The sequence below is a fragment of the Nerophis ophidion genome, linkage group LG03 (assembly GCF_033978795.1).
Source record: "Nerophis ophidion isolate RoL-2023_Sa linkage group LG03, RoL_Noph_v1.0, whole genome shotgun sequence".
NCBI lineage: Eukaryota > Metazoa > Chordata > Actinopteri > Syngnathiformes > Syngnathidae > Nerophis > Nerophis ophidion.
In genome coordinates, this window is record NC_084613.1 from 62,623,074 (window position 1) to 62,647,175 (window position 24,102).

Below are 24,102 nucleotides of genomic sequence, written 5' to 3' on the forward strand. Positions count from 1 at the left end.
GCTATGTAAGCTTTGGGCCTACTTGGATCCAAAGAACTCTTTGAAAAATATCATAGATAAGGATAGTATGGTGGGATTTACATTACATTGCAAGTGTTTATTTGATCTTATTGGTGCTGGGAAATCATATTCTAGGCCTGTAATATCTTAGGAGGAAACAGTATCCCAAAGGAGGGGCTGCTGGTTACACATATACTGCCCAATAGCATAGAGTGGGATATTTGACTGGCATGTCCAAAGGCCAATGTGGACACTGGACAGGAAGCAAAAGAAAGAAGGAGGAGTGAAAGTAAACTTACACCAAAGAGTGTTGGGCATATTGTCACACTTGACTGGACATATTAAAAGTAATCAAAGTTTGTGGTCTTCTGCTGTCTTTGACCATGTCAGACTGTGAGGGGCTTCCGCTCGGTAAGTCTCATATGGAATTCTGATACAAGCCTATTTACCAGCCATATAGGACTGCGCATGTGTATGTAATCTTTTAGGACTTCTGCAAGTCTTCAGCTAACGTGGAAGGGAGTGGCTTATTGCGAACCCCTTCAGTTTTGCACCCCCACTCCCCTTCCCCCCCTCAACCCCAGGAGCATCTTAAAGAAGAGGGTGGGTGGATTGATTCAAAATATCAATGCCAGTATAGAAACCTTGACCAGGACCCAGACTACGTGGGGTCGACTAGTTGAGTTGAGATAGACAGAGGGACAGAGTGGAGGTGCACGAAGACATAGGAAAGAGGACTACAGAGATACTAGCATTTTTAAATCTTTTTCTATGTTTGTTTTTCACAAGTATTTTGTTTTGTTGTTCATATTGTCACATTGTTGATATTGTTTTATGGGTGCCTTAGTGCAACTTTTTGACTTGCAATACAATACTGACATTGTAGCCTAGAATATTGGCCGATACCAATATTGATTCAGTACAATAATAACATAAATCATACACACTTAAATTTTTTCTCGCGTGAAAATGTTAAAAAATGCTTGATTAAGTGGAATTACTCAAACAGAGAACAATTGTAGGTACGAAAAACATATAGTTATTTACTATTAATTGTCTGAAATAGACTTATGTTGGCGTTAAGTTGAAGTGGGATGGCAATTTTTTATTTTTAGTGACACCTAGTGGTTATGCTTATGGTATTGGTTTATTTCGAACATGCATATAGTTACAATATGGTACATCACATACTTTCAGTTTGTCATAAGTAAAATGCAACTACAATTATTTGACACGTGGTGATGTTGACAAAAGTGTTTTAAGCTCCAATATTGTTCAATTAAGGACACTTATTATGTTTGTCTAGCTTGTGTGCTAATATGTTGTGTAGCTGCTAGCAGCCTATTTCCTACCATGTTTGCTTTGGAATTGGGGGTTAAATCACCATAAATGATTCCCGGGTGCGGCACCGCTGCTGCCCACTGCTCTCCTCACTTCCCAGGGGGTGATTTGATTGATTGATTGATACTTTTATTTGTAGATTGCACAGTTCAGTGCATATTCCGTACAATTGACCACTAAATGGTAACACCGGAATAAGTTTTTCAACTTGTTTAAAGGCCTACTGAAATGAGATTTTCTTATTTAAACGGGAATAGCAGGTCCATTCTATGTGTCATACTTGATCATTTTGCGATATTGCCATATTTTTGCTGAAAGGATTTAGTAGAGAACATCGACGATAAAGTTCACAACTTTTGGTCGCTAATAGAAAAGCCCTGCCTTTCCCGGAAGTATGTGCGCGTGACGTCACGAGTTGCAGGGCTCCACACATATTCACATTGTTTTTAATGTGAGCCACCAGCAGTGAGAGCAATTCGGACCGAGAAAGCAACAATTTCCCCATTAATTTGAGCGAGGATGAAAGATTTGTGAATTAGGATAGTGATAGTGAAGGACTAGAGAAAAAAAAAAAATAATAAAAGCGACGGCTCCGGGCGGCGGCATAGTGAGCGTTTCATAAGTAATTAAACACATTTACGAGGATAATTCTGGAAGATCCCTTATCTGGTTACTGTTTTAATAGTGTTTTAGTGAGATTTTAAAGATTGTAAAGACATACCTCGAGGTCGGATGGCTGCGGTGAACATGAAGTGTCTCAGAGAGAAGCTGAGGAGCCAAGCTCACAGCTGCCTTTTAAACAGCTGCTGCAGGACGACGAATAATCCAATGATTTCTCCGGTAAGATATATATCACAATTTCCACATCCAAAAACATGCAGATTGACGTAGAGAAAACATGTTCGCTTGACCGCTCCGCTTCACAATAAATGAAGAAACACCGGCTGTGTCTAGGTGCTAAAGACAGCTGCAATCCACCGCTTTTCACCAACAGCATTGTTCTTTATAGTCTCCATTATTAAATGAACAAATTGCAAAAGATTTAGCAACACAGATGTCCAAAATACTGTGTAATTATGCGGTTAAAGCAGACGACTTTTAGCCGCGTGTGGTGCAGCGCTAATATTTCCTGACAGTCCGTGACGTCACGCGTACGCGTCATCATTCTGCGACGTTTTCAACAAGAAACTCGCGGTATATTTAAAATTACAATTTAGTAAATTAAAAAAGCCGTATTGGCATGTGTTGCAATGTTAATATTTCATCATTGATATATAAACTATCAGACTGCTTGGTCGGTAGTAGTGGGTTTCAGTAGGCCTTTAAGTCGGGTTCCACATTAATCAATTCATGGTAAATTCATGGTGATCAAGGGGGATGGGTCAAATGCAGAGGACAAATTTCACCACACCTAGTGCGTGTGTGACAATCGTTGGTACTTTAAATCAGTGGTCCCCAATCACCGGGCCGCAGAAGAATTTTTTATGAAATAAATTTTTGTTTTATTTTTATTTTTTATTTTTTATTAAATCAACATGAAAAACAATATTCACTTACAAATAGTGCACTAACCACAAAAAACTCCCTTTTTCATGACAAAAACGTCCCTTTTTCATGACAAAGAAGAAAAAAAAAGGACACCCCCCACCCCGGGCCGCGGGACAAATTATTAAGCATTGACCGGTCCGCGGATACAAAAAGATTGGGGACCACTGCCTTAAATGACTTCGCTCATTATGCAGTAAATTGAATGATGCAGATACCTTTGTTACTGGATAATTTCTCGTAGTCTTCTGTCATGTTAACTTTGTATCTGTTATATTCAACTATAATTATTTGATACTTTAAATATTGATAAATGTGTTTTAGACTGCAATATTGTTCTATTAAGGACACTTCTTACGTTCATCTAGCTTGTGTTTTAGTCTAGATGTGAGAAAGATGACTTGTACATTGTTTCAGTCAACCATAAGAGAAGGTTAAATCCCCGCATGAGCAGCCATGTTGCAAGGAGAGCTAAATCTCTCAATTGACAGATTAAAAGGAACAATCCTGTGGGAATAGAAAGTTACTGTTTCTCAGCCTTTCGCTGACTCTGACTTGTGTATACTTCTGTTGCCACTTTGCTTTATAATCCCATCCATCTCCAAATCCATTCAGAGTCTGATTTTACAGTTTATTACGATGTGATTAAGTAAAAAAAAACAATATTTTGTTGACAAATTTGTAAACAAACACCATTTGGAAATCTGTAAGAAGGCCTATGTCTGAAAAAGTATTGCTTATTAATTATGACAATTATTGATTGCTTATTTATTTCCCTCTGAGTATTACAATTTTGTATGGGTAAATGTTTTTAATGCGGCTCTTTTTTTTTAAAATCAGACTTATTATTGTAATCAAGGGTGTGTAGCACCAAATTCTGGGCCCCCGTACACAATACCTGTCTAGTACCCATACACACTTGATATGTTAACATGCACTAAAAACAGATTTGGTTGAAACCATCTTTACACGTATAAAAACCAAAATTAGGTTTTGAATATTTCAATATAACATATCTAGAACACTCCCAAAATAATTAAAGAAAATAAAGTTGAATATTTTTGTTTTTTTAAAACAAAAAACTGACAAAAAATTATTCATAAAGTGATCATAATATAAATACAAATAATCAAATAACCTGTCATTCATTATTCACCTATATAGGATTATAAATCTGTCAAGTTTACCTTTACTTCAGAGTATAAGGCTGATTCACTGAGTAATATCAGTGGAAAATACATCAATCAATGTTTACTTATATAGCCCTAAATCACTAGTGTCTCAAAGGGCTGCACAAACCACTACGACATCCTCGGTAGGCCCACATAAGGGCAAGGAAAACTCACACCCAATGGGACATCGGTGACAATAATGACTATGAGAACCTTGGAGAGGAGGTAAGCAATGGATGTCGAGCGGGTCTAACATGATACTAATAACACTTAATCATTATAATGATTATATTATTTGGATGGATGGGATAGTGCATCTCTAGGCGGTTACGTCTCCCACTGTTCTTAAAAACTAGTGGTGGCTCTACTTCTAACTTTAATCGAGGGTCTTTGAACGCACCACAATATTGGGGAATGAGATGCAAAAGTCAAACATGACATCATTTTCTAATGTTACAAAAGATTGCTGTATTTTTAGCTTTTCTTGCCCAAAGTGCTGGCGCTGTGTTCGAATGCCTAAATGTGAGCTTTGATGACAAACTTACGATATCGATGTTGAGTAAAGTGTCTAACTTTAGGTGTGCACTATCGAGGTGGAACGAACCATTTTGCATTTTTGATAGGGGATGTTGGTGTTCTTAATTTATTTCAAGCAACCTCTTTTTTTAACATTCACAGCTATATTTATTTTATATTAACACTTTTGATGTCTTTTTTTCATAACTTACACCTTTAGATGACTGTCTTCCACCCCCACGCTTAATTATTACGAAAGCCCATGCGGCCCCCCTAGATCCTAATTTACCCTCCCACACTCTTCTCTGTGTTGGCCCTGTGATAAGGTGGCGACTTGTGCAGCTGAGATAGGCTCCGGCAACCCCAAAAGGGACAAGCGGTAGAAAATGGTGTGAGGAAGCCTGAGAACCCGGACGGAACCCACGCAGTCACGGGGAGAACATGCAAACTCCACACAGGAAGACCCCAAACCTGGGGATTGAACCTGATACTTTTGTATTGTGAGGAGAAAGCACACTAAACTGCCCTAATTAAAAATAATGACATATTTAATGGCACATTTATGTATATAAATCCAATAATAATTAATCAATGACGCATTTAATTATCCAAATAATCATATATTCTTCTAATTTTGTCCAATTTAGAGTCCTGAATTGAAATGTTGGGAGTACTTCACAAGTCAAACTGCAGGGGGCAATGTAACCCCAGCTTGTGCTTAATTGAAAGCAGCGAGGAGGGGAGTAGAAAGGGCGGGAAAGAAGACGGAAGTGTGATCGGTAACATTTCTCAGCGAAAGTGTAGGACATGTTTTAATACATTGTAGGAAATACAATAGAGAAAGTGAAATACTGGAAAGTAAGTTAGCGAAAGAGAAGATTAGGTTAGCAGTGGAAGATATTTTAGATTGCACTCAGAACACATAGGTTATAAAGCATTATACTCATATTTTTTGAAAAAGACTGGGTTGAATAAAAGTATATAGAGCAGGGTTCCGGCAGCACGGTGGTACAGGGGTTAGTGCATGTGCTTCACAATACGAATGTCCTGAGAAGTCCTGAGTTCAATCCTGGGCTCGGGATCTTTCTGTGTGGATTTTTCATGTTCTCCCTGGGGGTAAGTTGATTGGCAACACTAAATCGACCCAAGTGTGTGAATGTGGGTGTCTTGTCCTGGGTGTACACCGCCTTCCGCCCAAATGCAGCTGAGATAGGCTCCAGCACCCCCCGTGACCCCAAAAGGGACAAGCAGTAGAAAATGGATGTATGGAGTAGGGTTCCCCCTCAGCCCACACTCCATTTCAGTAGGTGGCGGTAATGCACACCAGAAGGTTGCTTGCCAACCGCCATTAAACAAAAGATGTGGTCGGACACATAAACAATGTAATCTAAATTGATGATGGACAAGGATCATTATGCACGAAGGGATAAACGACATTGGCAGACAGCAGCCCGAGCCTTAAGCAGGACTTCATCCATCCCTAAACACCGTTGCACAGTTCCAAGTGAACACTTTAATCTCCGGTCTCACTCCCAACATGCAGCTTCAGAAGGAGCTTAGCCTTAACACCTAGTTCTCCTCTGCCTGTCGCTCGCAACTTTGATGTGTTTTGGTGGAGATGACCTCTCTTTGGGCCAGACGGTCTCCATTTAAACAGAGCTAGAATCCACACAATGTCTGCCAATCTCCCCACACGTGCACCAGCTCAACTCTTCGTCACTGATTGACGTCCTTCAGGTCTCTGATCCCACTGATTTAGTTCCACCTCTGACCACCATACACTGGACTTGGACCTGTCATTCACAACAATTCTTCACACATCCCTGTCATCATTACAACACGTGAGTACACCAGACGCCTCCATACACATTCTGTCAACTTTCACCACCTCATAAATCTCCCCAAACATCAACAATCCACTCCTCCACCTGTCAACATCAACATGGCACTTTTAAACGTTCTCTGTCTTTTAAACAAAACTTGTTTAATGTTTGATACAATTGATACACAGACCTGAAAATATCTTGTGGCGTACCTCAGGGAGCAATACCCAGATCAAAATTGTTCAATCTCTACATATATGACATTTGTAAAGTTACAAAGGACTTAAGGATAGGATAGGTCTTTATTGTCATTGCACAAGTACAAGGAAACTTTGTTTTCAGCACAAACCTGTTCAAGATTAGACAAACAAACAGTGTACAGGGTTACAGAACAAGAACGCTGATGGGTTGCCATAAGGCGCCCCGTAAAAGATGGGATAAAGGTAAACGCTGGGGAAGGATGATTAAAAAATTACAATCCAGACTGGTCTCATAAAGGGGCCCAGTCTGGAGTGGGAAAAAAACTCCATAGCAAAACACATATACATATTACAACATACATCTTGAGATATTTAGCAACAGAGGTAAGTTAGTTCAAGGTCATGGTGGTTGGCCGCAGCTCTCAGGCTCTGACCATACATTCATCACCCCTACGGGATTTGCGTCGAGGGCGTTGGGTTGGGGTGTATGTGTGGCGTATATTTTTTTGTGGATGTGTGTGTAATGCACGTGTCAAATACATTTGCGGAGACTATTAGGCTCTTGCCTTTCTATTTACTCTTTGCCCACTTCCTAGTCATGTGACCGCCACAGTCCAATCAGCTGTAGGTATATACCGGTAGACGAAAGTGACTGGTATGCTCTTGCTCTAGTTAATCTTTGGCAACTCGGCGCACTCCTCCCTTGTCACGTGACCGCCGCGGTCCAATTAGTGGTGCTTATAAGCCGATAGCAGGAAGTAGCCAGGAGACAAGACATGAGAGATCGATTGCATTTCTGCTCGAGGTAGGTTTTAAACCTTGTTTTCACCTGAAATATTGTGCTGAGGGATTTTAAACTACATGCCTATTTTGTAACTTTATAGAGCCGACTTCCAGCGCCGGATTCTTTGTCATTAAGCTGTGTTTGACTGTAGAAGCTGAGTTGGTGAGTCCATATTCATGACTATAGCACTTTAAGCATTAATCTTTCTTCATTGCAACAGTCTTTGTGGCATATTCTCAATCGTCCATATAAAAGGTTTATGACTTAAACTAATGATCACATTTGTGTATTGAATGTACTTTTAAGTGTTTAGATAATAAGCATATTTAGTGCACTGACTGCTTTGTATAGGTCATAATTATGCTGCTAATGGTTAATTTTTGCATTTTATTGCATATTGTGATTCTGATATGTTTATTGATTTATATTGTACAACATTGAGGAAAGAACTAGAAATTATTGAATATTTAATATGAATACTTGATAATATATTATTGAATATTATATTATGAATACTTGATGGTATATTGTTGGATAATATATTATGAATACTAGATAACGCAATTTAGTGTTATTTAATGAAGATAATTTGTGTACACATGGATTTATAAGAATGGTTCTGGCTCTTACACAGGCCAGGCTTCTCTTTTTGATGGCAAGCTAAGGAAAATAATCACCTAGTCCAAGGATCGGTTTTGGAAGATTCCAGCCAGGAACCTCACCACCTGCTCTGTCTGGGCTGGTAGGAGGCTCTCAAGCCAACCCTTTACAATTCTCACTTTACCTGCAGCACATGGACTGTACTGCCATCCTTTTTTTTCCAAGAACTATTATCTGAACTGAGATTTAAACAAGATCCAGAGACACTGATTAGTTTAAATGGAATTGTATATATGTATATAGTACTTGTGTTTTTCTTTTTAAATTGCTTTCATGTTGAATGGCCATTCAACTCATTGTGTGTGTATATACCTGCTGTCCATCACTAATTCTCTAATACACGGTGTCAACCAAACTACAATTCAAGCTCTGCCTCTCTCTACGAGTTGAAACTAGTCTTCTGTTCCTAGCCCATAACAACCCATATATATATTTATTGCATTGCTTTGTAGCACGTATAGGTTACGTGTGTGTGTGTGTGTGTGAGCCCGTAGTGTGTCTCTGTTCTGCGGCCTTGATGTATTGTGCAGTCGCTAGTCCAAAGTCAACAACAAGTGTGTGCCCAAGAGAGACAAGAAGGGAGTTTGTTGTGTCTTCGCTGCAGTGTCCTCCGGGAGAGTCTCGAAGCCAGGGAAACAATCCAACTTAGAATGATTTTTATGCAAGTGAAAATAAAATTTGCTTTTCACTCTAAATTGTCTATGACTGGTCCTCAAACCTGCAGGGTAGACAGTCCAATGTAATCCACAGTTCTTCCAGCATCCTCCAATCATTTGTGGCAGCTTTGCGGTAGTTTGAAGACTGCCAGCAACTTCCAATTTGTCGACAAACCAGAGCAACGCTTACTCCAATCAGCAGATGTCCTGGTGTCATAATTCCAAATAGGTGGATATCTTCACGTCCTCGACAGAAAAGGGTCGCCAGGCACGCGGCCCTGCTTCTTCTCCCAAGAGTCCGTCGTGTGTCCAGCAACAACCGCTTCGTCACGACAGCAGGTTCCCCCAAACCCAAGATCTTGTCAATTTTATTGAGGTCAGTTAAATAGTTCCAATGTTTAGATTTGGAGAGCAGTGCAAAAAGAGGCAACAAGAAAGTTAAGACAAGACAAAACGAAGAAGCAAGCAGGAGATATAAGGGGAGAGGAAAAGGGAGCGTCCACCCTCGATAAGTGCCAGAAAGAAAGAGTTCAAAGTTAGTATTATTTGTAGATGACACAACGGCAGTTTGTTCAGGAGAGAACACAGAAGATAATGTGAATAATAACAGAAGAAATTTACAAATTAAAAAGATAGTTTGACAAAAACAGAGTATCTTTGAATCTCAGTAAAACTAGAGTAACAGAAGTAACAGAAGAGAAAGTCAAATATAAATACCGATAGACAGAGTGAATATTGAAAGGGTAAAAGAACACACATTTTTGTGTGTGATAATAGATGATGAAATTAATTGGAAATTTCATGTAAAAATATACAACATAAAGTAGCAAGAAACACATCAATAATGAATAAAATAAAACATGTTCTGGACCAAAAAACACTTCATATTCTCTATTGCTCGCGAGTGTTACCATATCTGAGTTATTGTGTAGAAAAATGGGGAAACAACTACACATGTGCGCTTCATTCACTAACGGTGTTACAAAAAAGATCAGTAAGAATAATACATAATGTTGGATATAGAGAACATACAAACCCTATATTTATTTAATCACAATTATTGAAATTCAATGATTTGGTGCATTTGCAAACAGCTAAAATTATGTATAAAGCAAACTATAACCTGCTAACCCAAGAATGTACAACAATTCTTCTCAACAAAAGAGGAGCAATGTAACCTTAGAGGAAAATATAATTTAAAACATTTGTTTGCTCGTACAACGCTTAAAACCTTTAGTATATCAGTATGTGGAATTACATTTTGAAACGGATTAACCAAAGAAATCAAACTAAGCACCAATATGATTCAGTTTAAGAGACTGTTCAAACTGCAAGTGTTCACAAAGTACACAGAACAAGAATTATGATGAACATATTAAACCATTTTTCCCCCTTTTTTTTGGAAAGAAAGATTATTTATGTATTTAATTTGAGCGAGGATGAAAGACTCAAATTTGAGGAAATTGATTGCGACGGCTCCGCTGTGAACGGGACTCTCGCTGCTGTGTTGGATCCGCTTTGAGCTGGACTCTCGCGACTGTGTTGGATCCATTATGGATTGAACTTTCACAGTATCATGTTAGACCCGCTCGACATCCATTGCTTTCCTCCTCTCCAAGGTTCTCATAGTCATCATTGTCACCGACGTCCCACTGGGTGTGAGTTTTCCTTGCCCTTATGTGGGCCTACCGAGGATGTCGTAGTGGTTCGTGTTGTGGTTTGTGCAGCCCTTTGAGACCCTAGTGATTTAGGGCTATATAAGTAAACATTGATTGATTGATTGATTGATAATTTTTCTTTAGTTACTATGGTATATTATATATTTATTATTTATTTGTTCATTATTCTGTTACAGAGAACAAAGGAATTGGATAAAATTGCTATGGTATGAAAAGGAATAGAATTAAATAAACTCTGCTTCTTCCTATTCCTTTTCAGACGTGCTGTAATGAAACAACTGGAATTGTTGTGATGCATTACATTGTATCGTATGCCTGTTCGAAATAAACTGAACTGAACAATTTTAAACAAGTTCGACTGCCTTCTTTTAACTGAGACGTGGCTTGGCAATGATACAACTGTCACTTAGGGTTCCCCGCCAAATTGTAACTTTTTATTTTTTACAAAAGGGTTCAGAAGAGGTGGGACTGTGTTACCTTCAAATAACTCTCTAACCTCAAATGGAGTGTCTTAACAACAATTACGCATCATTTGAGCAGCACACCTTTGTTTTTTCAAAGCCCTCCCATTCTGTGTGTAACTGTTTAGAGATCTATGAGGGGCTGTTAGGGACATTATTCAAAATTACCTCTTGCAACACAACTGAAATTTCTCTAACACACAGGCTCCAGCACCCCTCCGCAACCTGGAAATGGACAAGCGGTAGGAAATAGATGGCTATATGGATAAACAACTGACAAATTATTCTCTAACATTTAGTACTGAAATCCTCTCACAAATTTTAGTAAAATGCAGTTAAAATGGTCTGATATAGAAAGTTAAACTATTACAGTTCAGTGGTAAACGTTGAGCGTATAGTTAAACAGGAAGGTGTTCCTGTCATGTGATTAAAACAGGATAACTTCACACAGGGAAGAGCATGTTTTCCTCCAAACCTATTTCAATAGAAATATTGTACATATTTGAAAAATCTGAGAATGAAAAGAAACATTTCATTAAACATTTTAAAACTAAGTATACACAAATAATTTTCGTCACCATTTTCAAAAATTGAACAATATATTGTAACAACACTAACAACAAAAGAAAAACCAAAAGAAATTAAACGTGCAAAGTGTAACAGATCATATTACACATTACACAGTGATTTTTCTTTGATGCAATTGTTTTTTATAATGTTTGGAAGTTTTATACCCTTTTTTAAATTTGTCATTAGTGAGTTATATTTTTTATGTTATACTAAAATGATGGGCTGAAATGTTGCATTTGATAATGCTGCAGTGCACGCTCTCGCCGAGCTCTCGTTGTTGGTTCGTTGTCAGGAGAGGAAAGGCAACGCTGTGTGACCGCTCAGGTGTCGCGGCTTGGGGGTGCAACGGTTGTCTGTTGTCGCATTTGATAGTGTTCTTGTATTCTTCGCTGACGCTAGCATAGTACAAAGCAAAACTGCTGCCTCGGTTAAGCTACTTGTCGGAAGTTGGAAAGACAAACTGTTTGCGAACAACTTGGCTGAAAAAGGGCTGGCACTTTTTGAACCGTAACCGGAAGGCTTTCCGGTTGATGTGAAATGCCTTACGGTTAATGTGAAATGCCTTCCGTTTTGAATTAAAGGCCTTTCATTTTAGCGAAATCCATTCACACACATTATTGAAAACTTCTCATACACACTACTGATTTTTTTTCTCATACACACTACTGAGATTCTCTCATACACTCTACTAACATGTTTTTCTCTTATACACAAAAAATGTCAGTAGTGTGTATGAGAGGATTTCAGTAGTGTGTATGAAAGCATTTCAGTAGTGTGTGAGAGGATATCAGTAGTGTGTGAGAGGATTTCAGTAGTATGTATGAAAGAGAAAAAAATTCAGTGGTGTGTATTTGAGAAAACAATTGAGTAGTGTGTATGAGAGAAAAATAATAATTATTGTGAAAGAGGATTTCAGTAGTGTGTTGAGAGGATTTCAGTAGTGTTCATGAAAGAAAAAAATATTCAGTAGTGTGTATGAGAAGATTTCAGTAGTGTGAATGAAAGGATTTCAGTAGTGTGTGAGATGATTTCAGTAGTATGAATGAGAGAAAAAAAAATTCAGTAGTGTGTATGAGAGAAAACAATTCAGTTGAAGAGTGTGCTTAGCAAAGCTAAAAACAGCTACAGTTTGTCATTTAACTGAGCCATATACCGTAGAAGCATAAGTAGGGGCTTATGACTGACATCCATTGGCAGTCAGATGCTAGTGACACTTGTTTATGTGATGTCATTATTGCTGACGTGTTCTATGGCCTCTCTCAACAAACTGTATGTGTTTGCACCTGCGCTTATACAGCAGTTTATTTTAGACTTTAATCAAGGTGCAGATAAAAAATAAGAATGGCTGTTATTATTAACCCCTGGAGATATGGAAGGGAGACTATCGAGATAGTGTTGTGTGAGGATTGTATTGTTTATGCCTGTTTTAGCTTTTGCAGAGAGAAAAGGGTCTTCTTGGCTGTTCAGGAAACAGGGGGGAGGGTGTACATGGATGTTTCAGCAGCCAAGTCAAATGTGATTAATGTTGTCACCGCTTGAAAGAACACAGTCTTTGTACGCTCTGGCATATACTTTCTCTCTCTCAGGAACAACACCACAGAGTTCACAGATCACCGTGTATGTGAATTTTAGTTGTGTATAATGCAGTGTTACATGAGTATGTGTGGCTGCAGTCAAGAATTACACCAATTTTCAGCATCCAGGTTGGGGCTCATTAACATATAGATTAGATGTGGAGAGGCCTGTGTGATGTATGGAGCTTATTTTTGTGAAAATTAAAAGTATTAAAGGTTGACATTTCCATGTTAACACGTTGATTGTTTCAGTTTTACCAGTACTCATTAAAGCTTAATATGGTGTTCTACAGCTTATGCATTTCTGCAGTAAAATACATACTTCTTGTTTGTTATCTCAGGGCATTCAATCGATCGCTGGACTGTTTGATTTGTTTTAGAAGACGTTTCGCCTCTCGTCCGAGTAGGCTTCATCAGTTCATGCTGATAGACTTAGATTGGTCAGTTCTAGTCTTAGACTTAGATTGGTCAGGTCTAGTCTAGCGGCTGGTGCCAAAACCCCAACCATTTCTACTCCAAAACCGGGAGGGTGTGCCTGGGCATGGATGGTTTCGCCCTATTGTAGTGAGAAAAACAACTGTTTTGATGCAAACGAGCAATCCTACTGTCAAAGCAACGACAGTCGTTGAAGTGTGATTTCCCGGCGTTAGCATTACAGTTCAACGACTGTCTAACCTCCAAGGTAAATCTGTACTTTATTATCAAATTACTCCATAGAACTACTGTAGTTGTTAGTAATACATTGTTTGTATTGTTTTTTTTTTTTACAATATATACAATCTGAAAGTTTGTTTTTCATTTCAAAAGGCATGTTACATGTTGAAATTGTGCTGCTTTGCGGGAGCCGCGCACCAATTAAATTGATTTCAAATAATTTCAATAGCAGACTTTTGAGTTAAGAGCTCTGTTACAGAATTAATTGACCTCATAATTTGAGGTACGACTGTACTCCACTCCAGACAGTGTTGTAGCTCATGAACATACAATCTAATCCAGGGATTTTTGACTCCAAAATCTGAATTCCAAACTGATTAAATAAGGATTACCCACTGTTGTGTAGCTATTGCATTAAAAGTGTTTTTTTTTTTAAAGCAGTGTGACTATGTTCATAGTGCCCACGTCATTTTATATACATGCAGTATTAGTAATTTATAGGAGTCCATTTGTAACCCCAAAACATAATACAAAATGTCATAAAACGAGGACCACAGTTGTATTATTTTACCAGCACGTACAAAGCAGCCACAGTTTTAATTCAGAAACAAACAATCTGGGCTTTGTCTAAATTCAGTGTTCATCAATCATAGAGGTCGCAGGTTGAGTGAATTATTGTTGTAAAGCGTTAACCAGCCCATTCCCAATACAGCACACAGATGGTGGCTGGATCATCCCAAGGATTGACCCTGTTTGCTCCTTCGTTCCAGATTTGATTGTGTTTAATCCCAACCCACTGGCAGACTGACCGATCATCTGAGGATACATGCAGTCAGCAGTTTTTTCTCTCTGGAAAGCAAACATTAACAAACCTGATCACAACATTTAAAAGCTACCTGGGAGCCTAACATATAATAAGCATTTTCCATTAAAAGTATTAGTTTTTATCATGTTTTGCTTTGGATGATAAAAATGTATTTAACATTAATGCTAGTTGAAGTACTAAACAACTTCTTACACCTCACCCTAATGATGCGAGGCAAAGGCATGACGTTTAATATCAATGTTTAAAAAGTACACAAGAAATATACCAAACATATTAAATAAATCCTGAGTGGGTATGATGAAAAATTAATTGCTTTGGTTGTTGTTGGTCTCATAGGTTGTGTGTGTTTGTTAGATATGTGGGTGAGGCATTTCCACTATTTGTTGCAAAAAGTGGGATATCATCATGTACACTGTGTTTATTCTCTAAGTGTGTGTGTGTGCGTGCGTGCGTGCGTGCGTGCGTGCGTGCGTGCGTGCGTGTGTGAGCTGGAAGGGAAACAGTAGGGAGGGGAGGCCTTCAGAGAAGAGGGCCCATAGCAGCAGTTGTCCCACCACCTGCCACCCACTGTGTTGCTAGTGCATTTAGGGGACCTGCTGTTCACTGGTGGTGGGAGGACACAATAAGGTATGCGCGCGCACAAAAACGCATCAGATGCTTATCCTGATCCAAAATGTGCGCCAGAATGAGATTTACAATAATCTGAGCCTCTTTAGACATAACACCTACAAGGCTCTGAGAACAATACACAATGAGGCATCCTTGGTTTGTGTGTTTTGAAATGTGGATGGGGATGAGTGGATGGGTTCAATTGTAGTAAGCAAAACATGCCAGAAGTTATTGCTTTTTAGGGGTTCGAAGGCAAATCTTGTTTACTTTATCTACATTCAGCCATCAATGCCAAAAAGGAGCAATTTCCACCGCTGGTGGTCAAGGTTTGATCCTGTTTTATGTGGGTTTTTCAACGTAACGCCCTACCTGAATTCCTGCAACCAAATGCCACATTGGTCACAAAGGATACCTTGTTGTTTCCCATAATCCTCTCTGCTTTACAGCTGAATAGATCTGCTGGTGCATGTCTGGATTAGATTGTGTAATAATATACTGACCAACATTATTAAGTTTACTTGCATAGTTTGAATGAGTTCCAAGATTAGAGATTGGTTTAAAAAAATGTCTCCCCAAATAAAACTAGAAAAGCACTTGGAAGCGCAGAATCAATCACTTTTTTCTTATCCAATTTCGGATATTTCTTGAAAGTTTCATCAAAATACACCCATAACTCTTTGATTAATGTTACTGACTGAGTGACAATGAAAGCTGCGTCCAACATGTTAACTTGCGTGTAGCTAAAGGAGAAAAACTAAATATTTGATGCAGTACAATTAGACACCATGGCGAAGTGTGTTACAATATGTCACCTTCACCCTCCTGTTTTTAGGGTATGGTTAATAATTATTCAATGCTCGTTGTTGAAGAATTATCAGCGATTACTTGTGGATTATGTGGGTTTTGATCATTCGAAAGGTTGTAGCGATTGATTCATGTTGTTTCCAATTCATGTCTGCTTGAAATGTATAATAATATAACATCGGTAAAGTTTGCTGGCAAACAACACCTTCATATACTGGATCTCAACATATTGGTTTTGTTTTTTCCATATGCCCAAACCCCTCATATGGCTCCTCCCGAATGCCAGAGCTTCTCATCCCATCTATAAAGGAGAGCCCCACCATCTGACGGAGGAAACTAATTTCGGCCGCTTGTACCCGTGATCTTGTTCTTTCGGTCTTAACCCAAAGCTCATGACAATAGGTGAGGCCAAGGATGTATATTGACCGGTAAATGGAGAGCTTTCTCTCCCAGTTCAGCTCCTTCTTCACCACGATGAACCAATGCAGGGTCCGCGTCACTGCAGACACCGCATCGATCCGCCTCTCCATCTTGCGATCCACTCTTCCCTCACTCGTTAACAAGACTCCAAGGTTCTGTAACTCCTCCACTGAGGGACCAACACGGAAATGGAACTCCACCTTCTTCCGGGCGTGAACCATGGACTCGGACTTGGAAGTGCCGAGTCTCATCCCAGTCACTTCGCATTCGGCTGTAAACCTATCCAGTAAGAACTGAAGATCCTGGCCGGATGAAGCCAGCAGGACCACATCTTCATAAAAAAAATCAGGATACCTCACAAACACTTCCCTGGGGAGGTGTTTTGGGAACGTCCGACTGTTTGGGAGCCACAGGGAAGACCCAGGATACGTTGGGGGGACTATATCTCCCAGCCGGCTTGGTAATGCCTTGGAATACCCGGTGATGAGCTGGAAGAAGTAGCGAGGGAGAGGGAAGTCTGGGCTTCTCTGCCTGGGCTGCTGCCCCTGCGAGCCGACCTCTGATAAGCGGAAGAAGATGGATGGGTGATAAATGGACAGATGGGTTTTGTTTTGCTATTTGAATGAGAAGATGGTTTGCTATTAGGTTTTACTACCTTTTTGATTGCTACTGCTTTTACTTTCATTAAAAAAAACATCTTCTTTCTTAGAAATGTTGCTGGTACTCGGTGACTGATTTTATGTTCTGTCTTAAGAGCTTCATCGATCCAGAGATAATCTAAATAGAAAGCTTAATCCATAATTAATTGAGGTTTTCTCACGTTCCATAAAGTCCCGTTTTAACCTAAAATTGAGTGTTAAATATTGTGCAGTGAGACACCCTCACTCAATGTTATCTTTAGAACATATTTTCCTTTTGTGTCATCTATCAGTAGTATCTATCTGGGCCTCAGACATTGTTTACTTTTTTTTTTTTTTCTTGCAAGCTTAATTATGAATAATGCAGAGTCCCCCCTCTTGTGTGCAAATACAACCCCCCCAATCTGAATTAAGAAGCACTCAGTTCAATCTTGTATCTTTGACCCCCATCATTTTCCCCTCAATAAACTCCCAACCTGCTTACTTTTTAATTTGCTCCATATCCCAACACACTGCGCCCCCTCAAGCACTATTTCTCTATTTCGGTTCCACGCTCCCCTCCCCCTCTATACCATTTATTTCTCTCTTTCATCCCTTGCTCTTTCTTTCATTATCACCCCCACCTCTTGTCCTTGTTTTAAGGAATCCTCAGTGTTTGAGGCATCTGCAGCTGCTGATAAGACAGACGGAGAACAGAGCGATAATAGCGTTAAGGCCGAGCTGCGACCCCGGAAATGCTCCGCTTTGTAGGTTAGGCTGCCGAGTAGATGTGACGTTGGCTTGTTGTGGTGTCCTTGTGTGACTCCCAATCTCTTTTAGTGTGTATGATTCACATTTTTTCTCATCCTCTGTGTAGCATCGCACCCTCTATCTTTAAATCTAATGTTAGGGCTGGACAGTTAATCACATTTTGGTTTTGATTTTTATTATGTCTTCCCACGATCATAAAATGACTAATCGAATAAAAACATGCACACAAATTTCTGAGCTTGTGAAGATGTAACAGAGGAGGAGCGAATGAGGGGATGAAAGAGCATGTCTACTAGAAGTTTGGGATGTCACCATGGTTTCTACTTTTTATTTGATACAGAGCTAGCTAGTATACCTAAACAATCATCACTAAACTCAACAAAAAAGTAAGGCCTATTATTTCCGCTTTCATGTAACCCCGGACAGAATTAAATATTTGGCCAATACAACGGAATCCACTGTTGAATGCAAAATATCACGGAAATTTAAATAAATGTACCTGAAACACTGTCAATGTGAGGGGAAGGAACATTTGTTTGGGAAAATTTTGTGTCTGGTAGAGCTCACTCATTCATCCCTGAAACATTCAACCGCACTGTTCTGAACGAAATAATGTTGAGACGGCAACTTAACATCTTAAAGGGGAACATTATTACCAGACCTATATAAGCGTCAATATATACCTTGATGTTGCAGAAAAAAGACCATATGTTTTTTTTAACCGATTTCTGAAATTTGGCGATTTAAACCCCTTTCAAATGATAGCCTGTCGGAGCGATGAGCTTTCACCCGTGACGTCAAAACATGAAGCAATCCGCCATTTCCTCAATATTACACGCACCAAGTCAAATCAGCTCTGTTATTTTTCGTTTTTTCGACTTTTTTCCCGTACCTTGGAGACATCATGCCTCGTCGGTGTGTTGTCGGAGGGTGTAACAAGTTGCACCAGTGGCCAAAAGATGCGAAAGTCCCTCGTTTATTCCGCGCACTTTACCGACGACAGCTATGCTACGACAGAGATGGCAAGAATGTGTGGATATCCTGCGACACTCAAAGCAGATGCATTTCCAACGATAAAGTCAAAGAAATCTGCAATAATGGAAAATAAACCACCACTGAATCTGCCTGAGTGCGTGAGCTATTCAGGGACGACGGAGCACGGCAAGCGATGACGACAGTCTGTTCCCGCAGACGAGCGTGGTAAACCCCCTGGATGTCTAATTGGCTAAGACGTGATTTATGCCACTTCTTTTTCGGTCTCATTTTGTTCACCAAACTTATAACGTTGTGCATGAATGCACAAAGGTAAGTTTTGTTGATTGTTATTGACTTATGTGGAGTGTGCTAATCAGACATATTTGGTCACGGCATGACTGCAAGCTAATTGATGCTAACATGCTATTTAGGCTAGCTTTATGTACATATTGCATCATCATGCCTAATTTTTATCTATATTTGCATCCAGCCTTTCCCTCCACCCTCATTTAATGCCAAACAAACACATACCAATTGTAGGTTTGAAGGCGATCGCAGAATTTGTCCTCGCTTCCTCCCATGACGCTGTCTGTCGTGATGTGGCTCAATAGCTTCAGTTTCTTCTTCAATTTCATTTTCGCTACCTGCCTCCACACTCCAACCATCCGTTTGAATACATGCGTAATCTGTTGAATCGCTTACGCTGCTGAAATCCCAGTCTGAATCCGAGCTACTATTGCTATACCTTTCTGTGCTATCCGCCATGTTTGTTTATGGTGGTTTCACGCTGTGACGTCACAGGATAATGGACGGGTGGATATACCGATCGTGAAAATCAGGCACTTTGAAGCCGTTTTTTGGGATATTGCGTGATGGGTAAAATGAAAAAATAAAAAAACTTTGAAAAATAAAACAATTCACTGGGAACTGATTTTTATTGATTTTAACCCTTCAGAAATTGTGATAATGTTCCCCTTAAAGGCCCAAGCTCTTTGTTTACATGCTTTTTTAATTTCTTTTTGCTATTTTGGCTTATTGGACCTTAATTAGAATAAAAACTAAAAATCATCTTTTGATATGGTGTACTTAGTCCATAAGTACACAAAGGTGTACTTCATGTGTAGTGACAAGCTAATTTTTATTTTTACACTTTTTTCCAAATTCTATTGTATGTTGTACTCTTCTGACACCACCAGATAGCCGTATAAGTGTCCATATGTCGGCATAAGACCCCAATTCAGTAGTGTACACAATTTTGAAAATAAGAGCTAAAAGGTGCTGTGGCCACTAAGGCTTTTAGAGGTTTTAAAGGGGAACATTATCACAATTTCAGAAGGGTTAAAACCAATAAAAATCAGTTACCAGTGGCTTATTTTATTTTTCAAAGTTTATTTCAAAATTTTACCCATCATAGAATATCCCGAAAAAAGGCTTTAAAGTGCCTGATTTTCGCTATCTGTAAATCCACCCGTCCATTTTCCTGCGACGTCACATAGTGACGCCAATACAAACAAACATGGTGGATAGAACAGCAAGATATAGCGACATTAGCTCGGATTCAGACTCGGATTTTAGCGGCTTAAGCGATTCAACAGATTACGCATGTATTGAAACGGATGGTTGGAGTGTGGAGGCAGATAGCGAAAACAAAATTGAAAAAGAAACTGAAGCTATTGACCGAATAGCTATTGAAGCTATTCGGCGATCGTCTTCTAACCAACGATTGCATCTTTTGACCACTGGAGCAACCTAAATCCGTCGATTGGTAAGTGTTTGTTTGGCATTAAATGTGGGTGGAGGGAAAGGCTGGATGCAAATATAGCTACAAATTAACATACAGCTAGCCTAAATAGCATGTTTGCATCAATTAGCTTGCAGTCATGCCGTGACCAAATATGTCTGATTAGCACATAAGTCAATAACATCAACAAAACTCACCTTTATGATTTCGTTGACTTTATCGTTGGAAATGCATCTGCTTTGAGTGTCGCAGGATATCCACACATTTCTGTCTTAGCATAGCTGTCGTCGGTAAAATGTGCAGAACAAACGAGGGACTTTTGCATCTTTTAACCACTGGTGTACTTGAATCAGTCGATTGGTATGTGTTTGTTTGGTATTAAATGTGGGTGGAGGGAAAGGCTGGATGCAAATATAGCTACAAATGAGGCATAACAATGCAATATGCACATACAGCTAGCCTAAATAGCATGTTAGCATCGATTAGCATGCCGTAAGTCCGACAACACACCGACGAGGCATGATGTCTCCAAGGTACGGAAAATAACAGAGCTGATTTGACTTGTATGTGTAATGTGTTTGAGAAAATGGCGGATTGCTTCCCATTGTAACGTCACGGGTGAAAGGTCATCGCTCCGACTGCGAACAATTGAAAGGCCTTTAAATCGCCAAATTCACCCTTTTAGAGTTCGGAAATCGGTTAAAAAAACATATGGTCTTTTTTCTGCAACATCAAGGTATATATTGACGCTTACATAGGTCTGGTGATAATGTTCCCCTTTAAAGCAGCAACTAAACTAGTACAAGGTTAAAACTAGCAAAAACAATCCACACACCCACAGCACATCTCATCTGCTTCTGTTGTTGTGAACGACACCATCAATGTAAGATCAAGGTACAAACAGGACAGCAGTCACAATTTTGAAGAGTCTCTATCTTTTTTTTTTTTAACAGCTGAAGTTGTCCTCTTACTCATGAAACTGAGAACAACAGCACACATCCCCCCTTCACAATAAAGTGCTGTGCAGAACATCGGGTCAGCATAATGTACTTAAAACACTATTTTATACATTTACACAATAATGCTTTGCCCTAAAATATTGGCCAAAATAAATAATAAATAAATAAATGGGTTGTACTTGTATAGCGCTTTTCTACCTTCAAGGTACTCAAAGCAGTGTCCAAAGATGTAATTTACCAATATATGTGCGGAGTTTTGCATTTACTTAACAGAAATTTCATAAAATGTTATTCACACAAAAAGAACACACTCCATAGTGTAAAATAAGCATAAAAAGAAAAAATGGAATTCTAAAAACTCAATTGTATTTTTTTTTTTTTTATATAGCTGTTGCTGGGTTGCATATGATGTCACATCCGGCTCATTGAATACGCGTGGTGGTCCAGCCAGTGTCTGTTCTTAATGGGTACTAGGCGGCATTTAGCCTTTCCCGAAAAAAAATGCCCTATGCTTTTGTTGTTTTTGATTGTGCGAATCATTCTAACTGCGAAAAATTTCAAAGTTTTGTCATCGTTCCTCAAGAGGTAATCGAGAAGAGCGGAAGAGTACAAGATTTTACGAAAAACTATGACAAGAAAAGTAGCACACACACTACAGTTCAAGTTCATATGTGAGTCAAGGCAGGTGGCCAAATACTTTTGGCAATATGTTATATATTTGCAAGGTCATTTTCAAGAAGGATGATGAAAAAGAAATTACGTATTGTGATACAAGGTCGGCCTAGCCCGGAAACTACTTAAGCTGTTCCGGCAGCGAAATGGTTTGGCTTCCACTTCCACTCGAATCAACCAACTAGGAACGGTGCCAATGGCTTATATGGCATCAAATGGCCGTTACAAATTGTGAGTTCAAATATATATTTTCACATTCTATAAGTTTTTTTTACAATTATTTTTGTTTTGACAGTACTACGTCCGATGCGGGTTTATTGATTTTTAAATGTGCCAAAAAAGAGCCCATTTTGTACACTAGTGACAAATTGCCCAGCAGTGCGCAAGTGTGTTTCTGTATCGTATTTTTCAAGCTGTAGACATGTGGGGACATGAATGATTGTACTTGTAAAGGTATTTATTGACTAAGTCAGTGTTTTTCAACCACTGACTTGTATCTCACTGCACAAAAACAGGTGTGCCGTGGGAGATTGTCATTTCACCTAATTGGGTTAAAAATATTTTTTGCAAACTTGTAATTATAAATAATGTGCTGTTGTTGAGTGTCTGTTCTGTCTAGAGCTCGGCAGAATAACCATGTAATACTCTTGCATATCAGTAAGCGGCAGCAGGTAGCTAACTGACTTGTCGATGTCGGGAACATGAATTGTCGTGATCACAATATGCATATGACAGCGGGAGGCAGGGTGCAGGTAAAAAGTTATCTACTGCTTAAACCAAAAATAAACAGAAGGCGAGGGCCGCCAAGAAAAGGGATTGAAGCTTAGGGATGGCTATGCAAAACAAAACTAAAACTGGACTGGCTTCAAAGTAAACAAAAACAGAATGCTGGACGACAGCAAAGACTTACAGCGTGTGGAGCAGATGGTGTCCACAAAGTACATTCGTACATGACAATCAACAATGTCCACACAAAGCAGGATAAATGCTTGATTGCTAAAACAAAGCAGGTGCGGGGAATAGCGTTCAAAGACATGAAACTGCTATAAGAAAATACCAACAAAACAGGAAAAGACACCAAAATAGGAGTGCAAGACAAGAACTAAAGCATTAAACACATGAAAACTCCAAATAAGTCACGACGTGATGTGACAGGTCGTGACAGTACACCTACTTTGAGACAAGACCTATAGTGATGCATGCTTGGTTGCGGTTTAAAGTAATATCCAACAATTGAGAGTGCGACTTTTCACTGTCAATATCGACTGCGGAGCGTCATTTTTTTTTTTTTAACATTTTCTCCTCGTGGTGTGCCTCGGTATTTTTTCCAATGAAAAAAACGTGTCTTGGCTCAAAAAGAGCTTGAAAAACCCTGGACTAAGTAAGACATCACTGGAGGCCAAGGTGGCAAATGCACGGCCCGCCACTGCTGTAATGTATCCTCTCCTCACTAACTTGTCCTAAACCAGTGGTTCTCAAATGGGGGTACGCATACCCCTGGGGGTACTTGAAGGAATGCCAAGGGGTACGTGAGATCTTTTTTTTTAAATATTCTAAAAATAGCAACAATTCAAAAATCCTTTGTAAATATATTTATTGAATAATACTTCAACAAAATATGAATGTAAGTTCATAAAATGTGAAAGAAATACAACAATGCAATATTCAGTGTCTACAGCTAGATTTTTTGTGGACATGTTCCATAAATATTGATGTTAAAGATTTCTTTTTTTGTGAAGAAATGTTTTGAATTAAGTTCATGAATCTAGATGGATCTCTATTACAATCCCCAAAGAGGGACTTTAAAGGCCTACTGAAACCCCTTACTACCGACCACGCAGTCTGATAGTCTATATATCAATGATGAAATATTAACATTGCAACACATGCCAATACGGCCGGTTTAGTTTACTAAATTGCAATTTTAAATTTCCCGCTGAGTTTCTTGTTGAAAACGTCGCGGATCGATGACGCGTGTGCGTGACGTCACGGACTGTCAGGAAATATTAGCTCAGCACCAGTTACGGCTAAAAGTCGTCTCTTTTCATCGCGCAATTAAACAGTAAACTGGAC

General features: G+C 39.2%; 1 protein-coding gene and 1 long non-coding RNA gene across 2 annotated transcripts in view; both read left to right on the top strand.

Moving 5' to 3' along the window:
- Window positions 1-283: 283 nt before the first annotated feature.
- The window catches only part of eml1 (EMAP like 1), a 140,028-nt gene continuing 116,209 nt past the window's right edge, over window positions 284-24,102 (top strand). Inside the window, exon 1 of the mRNA XM_061895849.1 lies at window positions 284-411. Coding sequence (XP_061751833.1) covers window positions 384-411 — 28 coding nt within the window. The 5' untranslated portion in view covers window positions 284-383. The remainder of the gene's footprint in view (window positions 412-24,102) is intronic.
- Window positions 5,343-8,590, top strand: LOC133548801 (uncharacterized). The gene is made up of 3 exons (XR_009805974.1): window positions 5,343-7,402; window positions 7,482-7,543; window positions 8,016-8,590. It is a non-coding gene; the product is annotated as an uncharacterized LOC133548801 (long non-coding RNA).